We start from the raw sequence: 13,230 nt of genomic DNA, 5'->3' as shown, positions 1-13,230 counted from the left end.
ATTCTTTTCCTTACCCCCCCCCCCCCGCCCATCCCCGAAACTACCCGATGTAGAGTCATTTAATTGTTTTGCCAAGCTAGCCCCATTCTCTCTCAAACGTTTATACACGGCACATCGAACTCGCTTTGAATTCGGCGCGGTCTTAGCTGAGAAGAAATTCGTTAGCCCTAGCGTTTTGTTTGGCTTCCTGAAGCAAAGTTTTCCTGAGGACATCATTAAGTCTAATGACGGAATAAGTCTTACGAGTGCAGTTCCTGTCTCGTCTAATATGCTTGCTACCAGTAGTCCTGTTTTTCAGCTAAACGGGTAAACTTTAGTTACTCGGGCTTGGACGAAGGCTGGCATATTTTGGGCTTTGCTTGAGGAGGTGACAGTCTTTGGCTTTAAAAAGTAGCTCTTAAGGATGATTTCTAGTCGGGCAAGATGAAATTATCGGGAATTTTTCACCTGGCCAAAGACTTAGTTTATTTTCTTGTTGAAAACCGCCATATGTGTTCCCCGTTCCAATCTTTTTGCCAACATCCGGGACTTAAAGCTATATCACTAAACACGAACAAGAAATGGCAAGGATTTTCTCTTCAAAAAGCGTGAGTTTGAAAAGCTATTCGATTATTTTTCGCCGTTATAACTGTAGCGTTGTTAGGCTAGTGATCGATTAGTCGAGAGGTGCGGTTTGGGGTCGGATTTCCGGACTCAATGTCATAAATAATTTCCAGATGTCGTTCGGCGTGATTCGTTTGGATTTGTAAATATAGAAGAGATTCGGAAAATCAATTTAGAACGCTGTCTTGCTCCGATTAAGCCGATTCTGTTGTAGAAAGCTAGACTGGACCGCTAAAAGACCGGGTTTTGGGTGAGATTTAAGATGCGTTGGCGCCGTTAATAATTGCGAAATGTCGCACTTGTTTTGTCAACACATAGGCCATGTTTCATGTCAGTTCAAATGTCAGTGCTAGTGTCATGTCCAATTTCAAAGACAAACCTTCTATACCAGGTCTGTAGTATTCTTTGACCTTGCTTTCTTGTGATGAGCCCTAATTAAAGTCATGTTCTGGACTAGCATATTCCATCAGCCTAGAAAGTCTCAAAATGTGGTTAATTTCTGAGGGCATGTTCTTAAAAATCCAGACAGATATATATATATATATATATATATATATATATTATATATATATATATATATATATATATATATATATATATATATATATATATATATATATATATATATACCTGGATTTTTGAAAACGTGACTCCCAGAAATTGGGCACATTTTGAGACCTTCTAGGCTGAAGGAATATGCTAGTCATTAACAAGACTTCAATTAGGGTTTATCACAAGATTTTAAACAAGGTCAAAGAATAGTATGGGAGAGAAAAACGAAAGAGGCTTTTCTTTGGAATTAGACATGACACTAATTAAAAACATCTGCATGAAATGAAACATGACCTGTGAACTTCCTACAAAATGTGTCAGAATTTAGCGATGATTAACCGCGCCAACGCATCGAAAATCTGGCCCAAAACCCGCTCTTTTAGCGCTCAAGTCTAGCTTTCTTCAACAGGATCGGCTTCTTGAGAGAAACACAGCGTTTCAAATTGATTTTTTATGTTCATACTAGATTCATGCTGCACGCGAACTAGGATCACGGCGACCGAACATCTGCAGGAACCTATTTATGAAACTCGAGAGCGGAAATACCACCCAAAATCGCATATCTCGACTAATCGATCACTAGCCTAACGACGCTACAGTTATAAGGGTGAAAAATAATCGAATAGCTTTTCAAACTCACGCTTTTTGAAGAGAAAATCCTTGCCCATCCTTGCTAGTGTTTTCATACTAACTTAAGTTCCCGGATGTTGAAATCAACATTTGAAAAGGGAAGGGTTAGCGCCCTTTTCTATCACAAAAATATACTAAGTCTTTGGCTGGGTAACAAATTCGCGGAAATTTCACGTTGGCCGAAAAGAAATCATCCCTAAGACCTACTTTTTAAAGCCAAAGACTGTCACCTCCTCAAGCAAAGCACACAACATACTACCCTTTGCAGTTCACGACCGAGTAACTGAAAGTTACCCGTTTAGCTTGAAAAAGAACTAAATAGGCAGCATGTTAGACAAGGCAGGACGCTGCACTCGTTAGACTTTTTTCCCTCATTAGACTTAATGATGTCCTCAGGAAAACTTTGCTTCAGGAAGCCAAACGAAACGCTAGGTCTAATGACTTAGTTCTGATCTCAGAGCGCGCGCCGAATTCAAAGCCAAATCGTTGCGCGGTTAAAAGACGTTTGAGAGAGAGTGGGGCTAGGTTAGCAAAACAAGGAGGGAGGGAGGGGGGGGGGGGGGAGAAAAATATTTTGAGTTTATAAATATCTGCTAATGACCCTTTATATTTTTTTCTTATTGACTTAGAACAAAAAAAAAATGCAAAAAAAAAAAATAAATAAATAACAAAGCAAAATCTCACAAGAAACAACTTATAAATAAGTAAGTCTTAGGCACTTTGGGGTTGGAAAAAACAAACAGCAACGCAGCATGGTCATATTTCCACATAAGGTGTTGTCAAGCTGTACCTGCACTGTACATAAATTATATTGCAATTATAATCATCAGTTTTGTTCTGCTAATAAAGTAAAGGGAGATCCAAAGCATGTAATGTGTATTCTTTTCTTTCTTTAGAAAATGGGAATTAAGTCAAGCTTTGAAAGTTAATAAACTGAATCCCTATATTGGTCACCATAAACATGTTGACTTACTGTAAATCGTAACAGCTTCTCGTCGTTGACCATCGGACCAAATCTCTTGGCTATGTCATCCCATCCTTCTTCTTTAAAGAAGGACATCACTGCAGACTGTACGGTGTTACGTGTCTTGATTTTGTCACCTTCCTTTTTTAAATCTTTTAACAAGATGTCACCAGAAGCGATCTATGACGACCGCGACATTAAAGAGAGGGGATTACACAGTGACCATTGGAACAAAAGCTGCAAGGGATTACTTAATTACATTAGGCACATGTACATGAAAATTTTGTAACTCTAGCAGTTAAAGCCACTGAAAGAAAGTGGAATTTGACGTTAAAAATAATTATAATAAAAATTGGAGAAAAAATAACAATTTCATTCCAGGTTGTTGCAACCTTGACTTTACCTTGTTCAAAAGAAAACATTTTGCTTCATCCGGGAGGCTAACTAACGGCCTCATATGCCATTGCTTAGAAGCTAATGTCCCTTTGACCGCATCGCCAGGAGAAAACTTCTGTCCCTTTATCTTTCCATCTTCATATAACTTGTTCACCTTTATGAAACCATTCCAAGTATTTGATGATACTTGGGCCATGGTGAAGATCTCACACAGAATTCTTTTCTGTAAGAGAAAATTTCTTAGTTTGAGCTGCTGGTGGTTGTGGCATAGAAAGGGCTTTCACCTTAATTAGAATCTTTCAAAAATTCATTAAGTACTCTCAAATAAAAAATTATTAGGTACGATGATCAGAATCAGAATTATCCTGGTGCTAAAGATTCCAAGGCAGTCAGCAACTATACAACAACAAAAACACTGCACACAATTACTCAGTACATACAAAAAAGAAAAAGATACCTACATGCCACTTAAATTAACATATTAAATACCATTACATACAAATTGAAGAGAATAGAATAAAAGTCTGGCTGCGACCGAGTGCAAACGTTACTACTAAGGCCAGTAGAAGAAGTGCCGGAAAATAAAGCCTTCACTGGCTTTTACTTTTGAATCAAAGGAAGAATTTGATAGTGGGTCCATATCACTTTGGACCTTTTATTATTTCATGCGCCCTTCAATCATCTGCTTGATCCTGCATGACTTAGCCATTTTAACAGGAACAGGTCTTTTGAATCTCAATAGAAAATAATGATCAGGTATGTTGCCACTAAGTTTAATTTAAGTTAGAATAAATAGCAAAGAGATGTAGAGTTCTAATAATTTTGTTCAAGGAGCAAGTGTCACAAATATTCAGTACATTCACTTTGTGCAGTAACTCAAAGATTCAATGGAAAGTTGTGTTTAGTATCAAGGGAAAACTCTCTGAGATTGGCTAGGTACATGTACATACATGACTACCTGCTTTAAGTAATATAAGCAATGTTCAGTGAATGTTAAAACTGGATTTGGTCAAAGTTACATGTAAAGTAGTGTAAAATAATAAAATAAAACTTGAAAAGCCCATTTGACTGTAATACAGTGTACCTGTGATTGGCAGTAATCACTCTAAACATTTCCAGGTTGCATCAACAGAATTAATGTCATTGTTGCTCAGAGACCAATGCAAGTTCACAAGAAAACTAACTGGAATGAATAATTTTTTGGTGACTGCTCCTTTGAGAGTTTTCTTTAATCTTGCATTTATTCAATTTCATAAACTGAAAACAGAAAGATTGTAAGGAAAACTTGTGGACAATACTGAAGGAAATTTCATACATAATTTCTAGGAAAATTGAACATTTATAATAAAAAAAGGGTGTGTCTGCATGTGAGTAAGTACAGCAACTATAACTTACATCTTTGTATAAACTATGGGAGTAATTGTCTCTCCATGACGATTGACGCTTTGGAGGCTCACTCTGTGAGTCAAGGTCTCCATACAGTTGAGATCTACATCTTTCTACCTAAATTTGTAACAAGAAATAATTGTGTTGTATTAAATAACAAGTCAGAATACAGATAATGTAAATACGGTCGTATAAAAGGACATATAATTAATGGACAATTCACATTTATTTTCATTCATTGCCTTGTGCTCTACATTGTATATTCAGGGCTGTTGACTAAGAAAAATTGCAAGGAGCTTACCCACAAGTCCAAAAGCTGAAAAGTTAGGAGCCCAACAAGAGAAGTGTTTTGTGCTTGCTGCATTAGCATTTAGGTGCCCAGAGCATTTAATTGTTTAGAATGGGTGCCATGGGCTCGTGTTGGGCAATAGCCTTGATATTAACAGACAGACTGGCTATTAGATTCATGCAATTTTAGGATCATGTTCATGAAAAATAAATAGAGGGTTTTATAATTTCCTCTGCCAGTGATTTATTATTGAAGAAATGCATATACATACATACATACATACATACATACATACATACATACATACATACATACATACATACATACATACATACATACATACATACATACATACATACATACATACATACATACATACATACATACGTTTATTGACCACTTCCCCAAAGGGGCTTTTCAGTGCCAATTACAAAGAAAAGGATAAAAATAAAAACATATACAAGTTATTTAAAGTTACAATTGCAAATCATTAGGATATCATTCCTCCCTCTTAAATTTGTCTAAAAGCACCCCTCTAAGCTTATTCCTAAAACTATTGACATCAATGCATAACTTAATTTCATCATATCAGTCAACTCTCTTATAGCGACCACTTCTCGTAAGCGACATCCTCCCGTAAGCGACCACTTTATTAATAACCGTTTTGATTCTCAGTTAAATACTGTTTCAAGAGCTCTCTCGTAAGCAACCACAACTCAAATTTCCTAAGGGACCGCGACCACTTTTTAAGCCAGAAATTTTAAAAAATCTTCTTTTGTTTTCTGTTTCCAGTAAGTGACCACCCAACATAACCACACGTGTGATCGTTAGTAAATCATTACTCAGACTGAAGTAACAAAAGTTCAATTTCTAATCACGCTACCCTGGACTGCTGACAGATAATAACAGTTTACAGACAGAGAAGATGGCTATAATTAGATCTACAGGTAAACGGGAATAATTCCAATTATTGGTACAGTGATCTGTTAGACAAAGCAGTTCATCAGAAGAATGAATAGATGTGAAAAAGTCAAATAAAGTAGTTTCTATTTGCCTTATTTTAGCTGCTAAGGTAATATTTTTATGTAATTAATTTATCAATCCAGTATAAGGCTTATTTTGTTGATCTTTCCAGTAAGCGACCACGACCACCTCTCGTAAACTTCGTCGTGCCCCAAGGGTGGTCGCTTACGAGAGATTTGACTGTATTCATTTTGGTTAAAAAAACTTCAAGATCAATAACAATAACAATGTGGGAGGCTTAAAGGGGACGTATCATGGGGTTTTAATATCTTTTGTTAATAATGATGAAATAAGACCTTCAATCACCTGCCAAAAAAAATTCTAGAATGACGAGAGGAACGAAATCAACTTAACTCTTGAAAAAAAAACAACTTGTGATCTGTTCTAGCGCAGTTTGGAAAAAAAATGCGAGAACTTGAAAAACATTAGCTTTATATTTTTCAAGTTTTAATCCAAACCAGCCTGCTCTGTCTCTGGCCAGAGGCACTAATCGACAGTTTCATTGCACTGGGGTGATAATTTTTAACAAACTTGACAATCATTTTGTTGTTTCTGCTGACAGTCAAACATTTTTGGGTTTTGAAATGACAGTAAATTTTCGTGATACTTCCCCTTTAAGCCAAAATGCATGTCTGAATTCAGTTAACCCTGCATTTCAATAAAAAGGATTACCGAGATATACCTCTTCTCTGTACGTGATATCATGGCAGAATGATGTGGACTTTTGGTGCATTGCACTAAGGCAGATAGCCTGTTCATCTGTGAGCCCACAGTAGATTCTGGCCATTCTACCTTGGTAATGCTTATTTTCTGGGTGTTCTGTGTGGAGTTTCTTGGTGGCTGACATGAGGTGTGCACCACCCAACACTTCATAGTCATACGCATCCTTTTTAGCAGGATCAAATGTTTCCTTGCTTTCCATGCCCTTGACGACCACAAACAGACATCCATGACTTCCACTGGGTTCTTTCAACAACTGTTCCTTAAGGGTGTCAATGAATGCCTCATTCACGCGCCTGAATTGCCTCGACGAGTGGACAGGCAAACCAAGCTTCTCAATAGGAATAAACTGCGATGTTGCGGTGTTTGGAAAAGACATAACATTGTCTTATTTTAATTGAATTATAATTAACTTATTTAACAGAGACAAATGATCTACATGTATACATTCTATATTTTCTCAACTCAACACCTATAATACCCTATAGAGGTGTCCGTTTTACAGAGATGTATATGGATTTCAGTCTCTCATGGACCAAGTGAACTGTCCATAAGAGAGACGTGTCTGTATTAAAGGGGTGCCTTTGAGGAGGGGTTCCACTGTTATAATCACTTACTTGAAATAAGACACTTCTCACAGGATTCTTGCATATCATCAGTTGATGGACTAGTCGTGGAGGTGGAAGTTGAGGCCGAGGACAGGTACAGTATTTCCTTTTCCGAGATTTGCTTGAACTTTTGTTTTGAACTTTCTCAGTTGATGCAGTGGTTGTGGCAGATTCAGGGTTATCATCAACATCGGTGACATCATTGCACGAACTGGATAAACTAGATGCACTGTCACTGGATGCACTTAGTTTTGTCAAGGCATTTTGAATCTCTTCAACTAGAGTCTCTGTTTTTTTTTTTACTGACACACTGGTTAAACGCCAAATGTGAACCGAACCTATTAAATGACTTCCCTGGTAGGAGACAGAATTCCACCCACAATGTATAAAAGTGGAAAAAATTGTCAGCACGAGGCCACCGCAGGATAATCAATTATTTCCCATACTTCTTAAATTCATTACTGTATTTGAAGATCGATCCTTAGTTTCTCTCTAAATGCAATAAAGTTGTGTCCAATTTTTTTAACGGATGACAACGCATAATTTTAAAAGCATAGAAAATTTGTGTCTAGAAACCAAAAGCTTACCAACACCATGGCCTGTCACATATGAACCAAAACAGTCCGGATTCCCCAAATTAGCATATCGTCAATAATTACCAGATGCGCAGTTAAAACTGTCGAGTATCCCTCAGTAGTTCTTCTTTCCATTAACCGTTTGAAAAAGGTGTGTTTTTCTTCAGTAAATGAGAAAATCGGCATCTGAAAATTTCCGCGCAACTCCACGCGTCGGCCATTTCCCTCAAAATTGAGGTTCGTTTTGTAGACAAAAACCTTCTTGTGTCCAGGCCCCCCTAAGATCAAAAAACATTTATGCAAACGGTTTACGTCGTGGAGTATTTACCGACGAAATTGTATCGCTCGACTTTCCTGTGACCCATGCATCACCATATATATGCAGAACTTGTGTTGGAAAGCTGCGAAAGCGACGTGCTCTCATCGACAACTTGAGAAATGTCGAGGAAGAAATTTACAACGTGTACTGTGTTGAAGCTTCGAAGGTAGAGCTACTGGTCCAAAAAAGGAAAAAGATTGTCGAAAACGACGACGAAAGTCCGCCTTCCAAGGTTTTTATTATGATAATTTTTGTGAAATAAAATCGTGAACAACGGGATAACGGAACACGATTATAAAAACCGCCATGGCGCAGACGTCCGTTTTTCGACGTAGGAAGAAATAGCCTGGCACTTTGTTTTCGTATCTGAACCATCCAACAAAAATTGACGTCACATCCGGTCAAAATTGGCGCCCAACAGCCTGTCTCGGCGAAGTCGACTGATGGCGTCAGGGTCATGTATGATTTCTTCGGATTTTTGAGCCATCAGTATCAGGAATTGTGAACCGTGGATGTGAAAAATGTTGTAAAAATATTGCTTCGACTTCATGAACAAGGGTTTTTCCAAAGAAGTGATATTTTCTATTTTTTTGACGGAAAATACAAACAGCTAAGCGTCGTGTCATGGCGAAAATTTCACACTCTCAAAACGAGTGGCTTTCAGATCAGACTTTTGGCTCTTGTGGCTTCTGATCTTTCGAAAGCTGAAATTATAATCGCCTATCCCGTGTGAAACATAATGGAGGAGACATCGTCAGTCATAGTTTGCAGTGTTAACATCGGGAACCAAATTATCACTCGACGTGAAGTGTTGGAAACCTTTATCATTGAAGCTGTTCCAATTGCCTTCGTTGTACATGTAAGGGACTCGTAATCTTCGAGGTGAGTAAATGTAGTTATCTTTATTTCCAGTTCTTTTCTGCCGACGTGAGTACCTTTACGTGTGGGTTTTAGAGTGATAAGTCCGTTTTGTGCTTCGTAGTTCTTTATTAAAGACGCAAGTGACGTTTAATTAATTAATAAATAGCAATTCTCTTATGTGAAATGCATTCATATCACGTTGTCCTGCAAGTGCGGGCTTGCATTGAGGAGGGGCTTGAGTCAGAAAATGTATCTGCGTGGCCTGGTTCAAATTGCTAGGGGGTAGTGATGTCAAGCCATCTTAAACAATAAATTAAATAGCATTATTGCAAATGACATTATTTCTCAAGTATTAAAAGAAACAACCCCTTCACCCTTTTATACTTCATCTGTACTCTCACCACTTGGGTTTTCATGGGTTAAGACTTTTTATACATTTGTACTATAATTATGCACATGTGACGTCAAATTGTGGTAAGAACAAACAGTATACCACAAGCCACAGACAAGTGGCATGACTGATGTTCTTACCTTGTTTCTATGTCCCCTTTGGGTTATCAAAGGACACATGGAAGACCAAATGGACTTTGAAAACTCTTTATGGCTGACAATGTCATTTGTACATCATATAATTTTTTACCAGTTATTTCAGTTATGTCAGTTGGTGCCAAATATTTGAGGGCGGGGAATTGTCTTTTTCTCTGTGTCCAAGGTTGGGGAAGAGAACATAAAGTAAAAAAAAATATCGCGAACTCCTGGAGGTTATCTAGCAGCAGAAACTGACCATACATTAAAATCTAATAACATTGTCTCCTTTGAACCAATGAAATTCAAAGTTCATTTTGACAAGAAATATTGAGTTCTGTTCGATTCAATGAAAAATCAAAAGTTCAATAACCACACAATCAGTTCAAAAACCACACATCAGTTCAGTGACAGTAAACCTCAGTTGTAAGAATAACTATAGGTGAAAGGTTTTTTATTCCAATGGGACAGATAAAAGGAGAGGGGAGGGGAGAGGGTTTTATGGGAGCGTGGTCCATACAATTCAATAAAAAAACAAAAATTCAATAACCACGCAATCAATTCAAAACCCCACATCAGTTCAGTGACAGTAGACAATTGTAAGAATAACTATATAGGTGAAAGGTTTTTTTTATTTCAATGGGACAGGTAGGAGGAGAGTTGAGGGGAGAGGGTTTTACGGGAGCGTGGTTCATAAGTAGAGTAGGCAGAAAGTACAAGTGAAACTAACAAGTATCTATCATAAATAATTATGGTAACAGGCTTATATGCATTTAAAAATCTATTGCCCACTTATCCATTGTTTGTTTTTGTAATCTTATTTGGCAACAGCTGCCCAATAATGTAGCTTTTTCTTGTACATAGTTCCACCTCCTACTTGTCAATGATGCAGATTAGTGGCCCGTTGGTAAATTTGTAAAATCTAGAAGTCCTATGGTTCATTGAAAATCAAAAAGTCAAATAACCATAGCAATACTTCAAAAAACACACATCAGTTCAGTAGACCTTAAATGTAAGAAAAACGATAGGTGATGTGTCTTCAACTTTCTCTTCTTCATGCTTGTCAAGGATGGAAATGAGAGGCCTGCTTGTAAATTTCATATTAGTTCAATTCAAAGAAGGCTTAAAAATTCAATCACCACACCAAAACAACAAACCTCCCACCCCCCCCCCCCCACCCCCTAAAAAAAGGGGGGATTATATAAATGTATATAAACAATAGCCTCCATTTGGCGCGAAAATATGCTCAGATATTTTGCGCGGACATTATCTGTTCCGAGAAGCGAACAGTTTCTGATGGAACTTCTTGTGTTTGACAAGGTAAGCTGTCCTCACGAGGTAGTCAATCATAAAAATATTATTAATGCATAAATGTGGATCAAGTTTAAATTACTGTTTTGTGACTGTATGTGTATTTTATGGGTAACGATTGTCACCAAATGCCATGTCTGTTTGCAAATATCTGTTGTAGTAAATGTTAAGTGTGAATTTCCAGAATTTCCGTGCCTTTTCACATACAATGTACATGCAGCTGTAGGCTGAATAAAACTACGGATACTGTAAAATAACCTAATCTGGAAATCAATTAAGCCATCTAAAATAATAATATCCTCTTTCTTGAAAAGATGAAATCATGCCAGTTTAAAACAACTTGTACTGGATAAATAATTTTGTTAGTACTAGTGTTACAACTTACAAACAAGGCAAATTGTACCATCAGCAAAATGCTATCTACAACACGGACACCATTGTGGATTTGTTATTGTGTTGCCTACTAAATGCAGGGATATTTTTGCGCGATTTAAAACTACACGGAGAAAGCAGAACTTAGCAAGTGCTCTTGGTTTCCAAAGAGAAAATTACGGCTACCGTAACCCAATTATCTTTTTGGATTTCAAAAGCCCTTGCTAAGATCTGCTTCCCCTGCATAGCCATAAACTGAACAAAAATACTTAGTTATTTGTAGGCACCGTTCTTAACACAGGTTTTTAACAATACAAATGACCAATTTTAAGGTGTCAGCATTCGCTTATATAATAAAGGTGTCCATTCAAACAGGTATTTTTTTACAATAAATGCATGTGGGGAAAAAATGGGACTTGTGTTGCTGTCCACTTAACAGAGGGTGTCTGCTTAATGCAGGTGTATACCTGGTTGTCCTATGGGTTTAGTTTTAACTTTAGTTTAGTTTGTTCGGTTTTTGTAACTTGTGTGGGTTTTTTCAATCCCTTAGATCAAATTAAACTTCCTTCCTGTGGGACACACCCATGAAGAAATTGATGCCTTTTTTGGGGTTTATTCAAAGCACCTGGATGTAAATGATGTTTACACTATGGATAGTAGGTGGACAGATCTGTTTTAATATAATGGATAGCTTAGCTGTGAATGATTATACATAGACTGGGGCGTTAAACGTGGCCCAAACTATGTGTAGGAATAGCGAATCTCTCTAGACTTATTATTATTATTATGATTATTATTATTATTATTATTATTATTATTATTATTACTATTATTATTATTATTATTATTATTATTATTATTATTATTATTGTTATTATTATTATTATTATTATTAACCCAGCTTGTAATATTTATTGTTGATGGCATTTGTAATTTTATTTTCTTCTCTGCCATAGAAATGCAAGAGGCACTGCAAAAATTGCATATAAAATATCAATTGAAAGTCCTTCCTTTCCTGTTGGATGCTGTGTACAACATCAAAGAATGACTGGCACCTCATGCACAGCAGCTGCATGACCATACTCAGCCAAAAAGTTTCAAATTTGTCAGAAATGCCTCTGGAAAGTGTGAAATGTTTTACCGAAAGTACTCTCACATGCAGTGGGAAGGCCCTGTGGTTATTTTGAAGGTGCAGCTAGAACCGTTTATTATTTCCTTTTCCCTTTTCCTTTTATTATTTCCTAGCCTGCGAACAGGCTTTGCGGGGGCACATGGGAAACCTCAGTTTTCAGGCTAGTTATTTTCTGAGATATTTTATTATACATTGCTTTGTATTTTGGCACATCTTAGAAATATTGCTAAAAAATACATGGTTACCAAGAGCACTTGGTAATTTTGGCTTTCTCTGCATAGTTTTAAACCGTGCAAAAATATCCCTGTATCAGTAGGCACCACCCATAGGAAATCCGAGTATCTCGAGATGCGCAGAACGTATGCGCAGTAACAAAAGTAGGCACCGTCCTTTAAATCCTGAATAATGAAGATGTTATACATGTAACGTCTAACCCTTGCACTGTTTATTTATTTATTTGTTTATTTATTTATTTATTAATCTTGAAAAATTGTTCTTACACCAAAATCAACCAAGTGGCACACCAAGTCTGGTTAAGCCTGTGCTAGACAAAATCGATGTGGAAGGTTTGAAGGGTGACCTGAGCAAGTTTCGAGAGCACTACCATGAACAGGCATTCTCATTTTGGAGTGAGTGGGGTTAACAACATTGATGATTTGGCTGCTGTGCCAGAGACTTGGGAATGGCCTTTAGATGCTTTACTGGCTGCTGAGAAAGTAAAAGCCATATAACGCTGAAAACTCTGTTCCTGAAGACCTTCAAACACTACAGGACAAGGAACGCCAGCCAACAAAACAGGCAAGTTGGGATGGTTTGAATAAGAAAAGGCTGTATGATATTTATTATAGAGGAACTTGACATGTATAGATACCTACCTATCTTCTTATTCTTATAATTATTTACATGTACCCACCTTCATACAGTTGAGAAACACATTAGACGGCCATAAATGCAAACACACATG

The 13,230-nt window shown here is 37.2% G+C and overlaps 1 protein-coding gene across 1 annotated transcript; it reads right to left on the bottom strand.

Annotated features, from left to right (window-relative positions):
- Nucleotides 1–2,758: 2,758 nt before the first annotated feature.
- Nucleotides 2,759–7,973, bottom strand: LOC146454893 (uncharacterized; the record flags this gene model as incomplete). Its single annotated transcript, XM_085094966.1, has 5 exons — nt 7,181–7,973; nt 6,526–6,912; nt 4,541–4,648; nt 3,153–3,368; nt 2,759–2,929 (listed from the first exon to the last, which is right to left on the bottom strand). Coding segments are annotated over exons 1-5 (921 nt in total), but the record flags the coding sequence as incomplete, so codon positions are not given.
- Nucleotides 7,974–13,230: the final 5,257 nt, after the last annotated feature.

Source organism: Pavona decussata, unplaced genomic scaffold (genome assembly GCF_977016875.1).
Source record: "Pavona decussata unplaced genomic scaffold, jaPavDecu1.1 SCAFFOLD_298, whole genome shotgun sequence".
NCBI lineage: Eukaryota > Metazoa > Cnidaria > Anthozoa > Scleractinia > Agariciidae > Pavona > Pavona decussata.
This window is presented reverse-complemented; position numbering and strand designations above follow the sequence as displayed.